General features: G+C 39.1%; 1 protein-coding gene across 1 annotated transcript; it reads right to left on the bottom strand.

Moving 5' to 3' along the window:
• Positions 1-4,540: 4,540 nt before the first annotated feature.
• LOC110907256 (protein phosphatase 2C 57-like) lies at positions 4,541-5,887 on the bottom strand. The gene is made up of 3 exons (XM_035985150.1): positions 5,474-5,887; positions 5,023-5,383; positions 4,541-4,949 (listed from the first exon to the last, which is right to left on the bottom strand). The coding sequence occupies exons 1-2, from the start codon at positions 5,791-5,793 to the stop codon at positions 5,245-5,247; spliced, it is 459 nt and encodes a 152-aa protein (XP_035841043.1). The 5' UTR covers positions 5,794-5,887; the 3' UTR covers positions 4,541-4,949; positions 5,023-5,244.
• Positions 5,888-6,557: the final 670 nt, after the last annotated feature.

Consider the following 6,557-nt stretch of genomic DNA (forward strand, 5'->3'; position numbering starts at 1 on the left):
TATAATCACAGAGGGTTATACTAACATGTAACTAGGTCCAAAAGAAGCTCTAAGGCAATCCTAAACTTGGCTTAAACGGGTCAGAACTGAAAGTCAAAGCGAAAGTCAAACTATGCGACTTTCGGTTCCAAACCGGGTCTAAACTGAAAATTGTCGAGTTGAACATGTTTAGACACGTTCTTACATTAATTACCCAGCTATATTAATGATAAAACAGGTTACATAGATCCTACATTGCTAATTATGTATTAATTTGAAGTAAAGCTTTTTGTTGACTTTTTAAAGTAAGCTTTGACTCGACAATTTACATAATTAGAGTGGGAATCTGAAAATACCCTTTTAAGGGTTTATTACCCACATAATTACCTACTTATAGGTATTTTTAATTCGAGATTTGACTGAGTAATTATTGTTTAATCTCGAAGTCAAACCTTAATTACGACGGTTTGACTTTTAGCTAATTAAGTAAGCTAAACTGAATTGTAAAGGATTAAGGACACTTACAAGAGTCCTAAGTATGATTAGGAACCTAAGGGAAGTTGGTTGTTGTCCAAGGAGCTCCAGAGATCAAATGAGAAGAGCTTGAATGAAGTGAACAAAATGTTACAACTTGACTTCTTTATATAGTGAACTAGAATGCTCAAGATCAAGACAAGGAAGTCTATGATTGTTACAAGATCATCCCAGGTGTCTCTATGATGCTATATACTGCCTATCATGCCCCTGATTTCGAAAACCACACTTCTAAGGCGGTGCAACAGGCTGAACAGGCAGCTGTCCAAACCTGCTGCCAACGACAGGCTTACGGACCGTAAGCCTAAGCTCTTGCGGTCCGTATGTTAGTCTTACGGACCGTATGCTTAAACGGTTGCGGTCCGTAACCGACCCTTGCTCAAATCGTCCAGTTACCATCTTACGGACCGTAAGCCCTTGGCTTTGCGGTCCGTATCCGATGACCAGAGGACAAAAATTTGAGATTTCATAGGCTTTGACCATGCACTTCTTTCCAATCCGAATCTTGTGCATTTCCTTTCAGCTGAGGGCCCCTCCTTTGCTCAGATATTGCATGCCTTGCATGCCTTTACACTCCTTTGGCACTTAGTGGCAAGTTTAAAGTGACAGATATTTCAAGAATTCATGCTTGGACATATTTTAGCTCAAGATTAATTCTTTCAATGAGAATTGTAAATTCCTAATTATTGTAGTAACATTGTAAAGAACCCATTTTCCATATAGGGATGGAATTTATTCATTTAGGAACAACCGGTTAACATATTAGATGTTTATCATAACGATTTAAGGTCTTGGGATTTATAACTTGGGTCGCTCAGAGGTATTTTAATAACATGTCGCCCTTGGGTCTTTCAGATGTATTTTAATAACATGACGCCCTTTTTAAATCCTACCATACATCCTTTATTTGATCCGGGTTCCTGACACGTTTGTCTTACATGACACGTGTCTTAATTTTATTGGGTACGTTTTTACGAGGTGTTACAAGCACAATCCCCTAATCGCACACCATGGCCAAGCATCCCTAGTCGCACACCCTTAGTCTGGTCGCACAATGTGTTGGGCCACACACTAGTTTGGGTCGGGCAGTGTCATGGACCGCACAACGGAAAACATGTCGCACACTCAGGTTGGGGTCGCACACTTGAATTATGTCGCACAGTCCATTGGGCTTTATGTACACTTGGGCTTTACAGGCTAGTGGACCGCACATTAGTCGGTGGGCCACAAACATAAAATCTGAACCGCGCAATGCAAGCAGGTCGCACACATAAGTGTGGACCACACACTCACTTTGGGCCTTGGACTGAATGGGTCGTACACTGTTAAGAATGACGAAACAAACTGTTAAGTTATTGTGTGGAACGTGGATTTGTGTTACGAACCCGTATGTGGCCTAAATGTCTAATATGTGTTACGTGATGATGTGTATAGCATGCAATATGTTAAATATGTGTTTTAATTGTATACGAATCTGATTGTCATTGGTAACCGTATTAGGACTTGGTTGATCAACTGTGAACAACGTAACATAACATATCGAGCAAAACTAAGGTTAGTTCACTATTCTTTTCCGAGCATGCGTCCCGGGGAGGGACAAACAAACTGATATTCCGGGGAGGAATATGTTTTACTGGGTTTAAATTCGATGTTGGATAACACACTCAAATCTATCACTTTAAGTCACATTTTACTACCGAACTAGTTGCCGGGGAGGCAACGTGTATTAGTTGATAGCGCTATTAGGCTTGGCAACCTCACACCGTACCAGGGAGGACGGGCGTGAACTAATGACCTTAACCACATGACCAATGATGATAGGCATTGGGGAAGGGCAAACAAACTGGCGCCATCTTGCAGTATCGAGTTATTATCAACATGCTTTTAAACTAAACATTTGGCAACTAAACGTTTTACAAAACTGTGAACTCGCCAGCTTTATGCTCATACACTTGTCTGCGTGCTTGCAGGTTGTTAGATACGAGGATGTGGAACTTGCTGTTTGGGATTGTTGGAGTGGTCATGGGTTGTGATACTTGGGAACACGAGACGGGTCTATTAGTTTCATGTATTTAAATTTTGAAATGTTTAAACAATGAATTATGCTTCCGCTGAACATATTGGGTTTTAAACTAATGTTTTGAGATAAATCATTTTCAAAGTATGGAAACATTTATTTAATATCCTATTATTAGTTCAATGTGATTAGTGGCTGGATCTTGGTACGTCACACGCTTCACGGGGGTTTCCGCATGTGGTATTTTGGGGGTGTGACACAACTATTCCATAATCAAATGTACAATCGGAGGCGAAATACCCAACTATTCCAGAATCTAAAGTACGATCAGAGTCGTCGACAACTACGGTGTTAAATCTGTCGCCGCCATAGACGGCCAAACCATCCAGCAACGACGTACCAAACCCATATTTATCTCAGTTTATCTCTCTTGATTCGTTACCATGGGAACGACACAGTTTCCAGAAAAGAGTAGATAGAACAAGCACGTGATGTATAGAGGTAGAGTAAGAAATTGAATACGAGAGAAATATTTAGAGAGCTGGATCAACCACGTGGGGACAAAGTCGGAGATGACATACTGCCATGGTTCCACCTGTTGTTGGGGGTCTGGCCTTTTTCTCTCTGGTTCGTCTATCTCTGTCATATGTTACATATTTGGGTTTTGTGAGGTAATGGTGGGTGAAAAGGACCGGTAAAAGGCCACAACAACACGTGGCTAAAGAATAGATAAAATGAAAGACACGTATAGTCACAGGCATCTTAGGCTGGAGGGTGTGGGGGCGCCACCCAAGCCAGCTGGGCTTCTATAGCGCCCACGACACTATCCGACCACACCCCTGGCGCTATGCCGGGGCGACATTGAAGGCTCGCGACGATGGTAACGGGCTTCATTCGCTTGGACCGAGAAGAATTTAAAGATTTGACCGTTTTATTTATAAATTAACACTATAAATACCCACTATTCTTTAACTTTTTCACCTCATTCCACTCACTTTCTCCCTCACTTTTTATACAATTCTCTTCATATTTTTAAAAAATTCTCAACAATGTTTCCCAACAACCCCAACAACCCATGGGACCCGACCAATCCGTTTTGGCAAAATATGCAAAACCCGACCAATCCAAATATATGTAGTTTTTTTAAGTATGTTGTCTTTTTTTTTTCTAGTATGTTATGTTTTTTTTATGACTTCGTAGTGTTTTTTTTAATGAAATTATGTTTTTTTTTTTAATTTTGTAGTTATTAAAATTGCCATTTAATTTTAAAAAATAAATATTTAAAATAAATAATTTGTTAATCATGACACGAGCTCCATCCACACCCTCCAAATTAAAGGGGGGCATGATAAAGCCCCCATGCTGACATGACAATGACGTGGATCTTAGTTGGCATGATAAAGCCCAAGGGGACTCCAACCACACCCCATAGCCTTAGTATACCAAGGTACAAAGACTAAACACAAAAGTACTACACCTATTTACACATGAAACCTTTGATACAGAGGTTACAGCCACTTTAACGCCAAGTGTATTACTAATTTATGGTTATATAATATAATATAATTATGCAACAGTGATGTTTTATAATAAAAATGGTGGACACACATGATATTGGAATTTAATTCCTTGTTACATTTTTGTTCTTGGTTGGTAACTAGGTGTTCACCCGCCGCTACGCGGCGGAAGTTTGGTAGTTTTTCCTCGCGTTACGCAACGTAATGGTTCTAGATGCCATGGTTACCTTTCTTGTGGTTGATTGCCTTGCATTAAAAACTAAATAAATATTACCCAACCTCAATGCTATTAAATTCAAATGAATAACAGAAAGTTGCAACTTGTTATTTTTTATGCATCAGGTAGTATGTGAAGCCAATGTTTAAGAAAAGGGTTCAAATGTTACATACAACTTAATTTGAATGGCAATTGATCTAAAAAAACTAAGAAATTAGCTTAAAGAAATAATGCATATTAACATAAAGAAACGATTCATATTTTAAATGCGTCATATTCAAATGTTTGTTGAAATGTAACATATCTAAGTAAATAGAGCAACTAAAGTCACAAAACTGAACTCAGTACCGGAATCTTAGAGAAAGTCTGGCTGATGCGTGTTGCCGGCGCCGGTCACCTATCCGGCTAGTTACGGAAGAGGACAGGACACGCGCCGGAAGGGATTGTCGCCAGAACACCGTCGTTCCTCTTTTGTACGTCGCCGAAACTTGATCGTACCCGCATCAGTTTTGAGATTAAAATCCTTACTTAAAATAAGAGTTTTGTTCCCATACTGAACTGATTCAGGCATAGGCATATGTAAACATTCTTCTCATAATTATTACTACCACCAAACACAAAAATCAATTGAAACAGTACACCTAAAAATATAGTTTGCCATATCATCTTTTCGTCTCAGCAATTTCTGCAACAAAACAACCAAAATTTTTTCTTAATTTGTACACAATCATTGTATAAAAATAATAATAAGCATATACCGATTTACACCACGATTTCGACTTGAGTTTCGATTTCTTCCATAGCACAGGCACTGAACCATCAACTCCGGGTCGGGTCGGATTTTGTCGCTGAAAACTCCTGCTTCTTATCCATATACGCTTTAGAAGCTTCCTCAGCGGTATTAAATGTTCCTAACCATATCCGTTTTCTACTAAACGGGTCACGAATCTCCGACGCCCATTTCCCCCCATTTTCTTAACCTAACTCCCGCCAATTTCTTCCTTTGCATCAGCGTTGTGAAAAGCTTCTTGCAGGGCATTTTTAATTCCAATAAAGTCTTTGTTATCCAATAATTGGCCCCCTTGTAGAGCCTTCACACACTCCTTGTACAACTTCTCCCTGTGGTTGTATTTCACAAAATGAACAAAGATATATTCAGTGAGACGTAAACACAAACAGCTGGTGTGCAGTGCAGTGCAAAATACGAACCTGAGAAAGTTGAAAGAAGAGAAACCCGCGTGGCCATAAAAAACAGCAGCAAAATAGAAACCTTGAAGGTCGTCGGTGTTATTAGCGACTATTACAGCATCGACTTCCATCTCGTCACGAGCACCCTGTAATTTGGCGGAACCCCATCTGATCCCAGAAGCGAGACCATAAGAAGGAGCGTCAATAGCAATCGCTGAGCAACGGCGGCGGTTTCTGGTAATGAAATTCGTGTTGGTCTTCTTGAAGTCGATCTTACTAAGGTTGGTGTTGGAGGTGTTGTTGAGAAGAAATCTTTGCAATCGTGGACTCCATAAAGCCATGGATGAGAGTGAGTTTAAGGAGAAAGGGGTATGTATGTATTGTTAAGAAGAAGTATCACAGGGAAGGAAGGATAAAATAACGGTGGTCTGTCATGGCTGTTGAGGTGTTAGGGTTTGATGAGATGTTGCATAGATTTTCCCTTTACTTTCGTATATGTGGGGAAAAAATCAAAGAAAACAAACTTCAGTGGTGAAAAGCCAAAACCCACAGAAATCCCTAGCGCAAACCAACGATGTTAATTGATATATATAACAATGTTGGTCTTAGTCGAGTGTCAAAATTGTTAACATGTTTAGATGCATAGTACATGTAAAAGGGTGAAGGGTATCTATCAAATTTTTGTGAATACGTACGTCAAGTGTACTTAAACGTCAAAATAGATAACATGTTCAAGCGTGAGAAAATACTTTCCGGGTACTTTGACATTGTATTATTCAAATCTTTCTATTTAGAATACACTTGACTTACAGTTTAGTCGTTTGTCCCTAAATGTAAACGAAATTGTTGTACATACAAGATTATAAAAACAAATAACGTTCGTTATATAACATGTTTAGGTGTGACCAGGAAAATATGATAACTATTTTATATGTTATCATTTATTAGTAACTAGTTGGATATGTTTATGTTTACACTTGTAGGGTGTCCACGCAATGCGGTGGGAACAACACTTTGTATTGTGGTACTTGTTTTGGTAGTTTTCTTATTTGTATAATATTTATTGTAGCATTATTGTGGTGGATATATATCATAAGCGAAGTCA

The sequence above is a fragment of the Helianthus annuus genome, chromosome 2, assembly GCF_002127325.2.
Source record: "Helianthus annuus cultivar XRQ/B chromosome 2, HanXRQr2.0-SUNRISE, whole genome shotgun sequence".
Classification (NCBI taxonomy): domain Eukaryota; kingdom Viridiplantae; phylum Streptophyta; class Magnoliopsida; order Asterales; family Asteraceae; genus Helianthus; species Helianthus annuus.

What these genes read in the sequence shown, in the direction of transcription:
- LOC110907256 (XM_035985150.1), bottom strand. Translation starts at nt 5,793, where the DNA reads ATGGCTTTATGGAGTCCACGATTGCAAAGATTTCTTCTCAACAACACC. An exon ending in TCTTCTTTCAACTTTCTCAG is followed by an intron (nt 5,384 to 5,473) that starts GTTCGTATTTTG and finishes ATACAACCACAG; the next exon opens with GGAGAAGTTGTACAAGGAGT.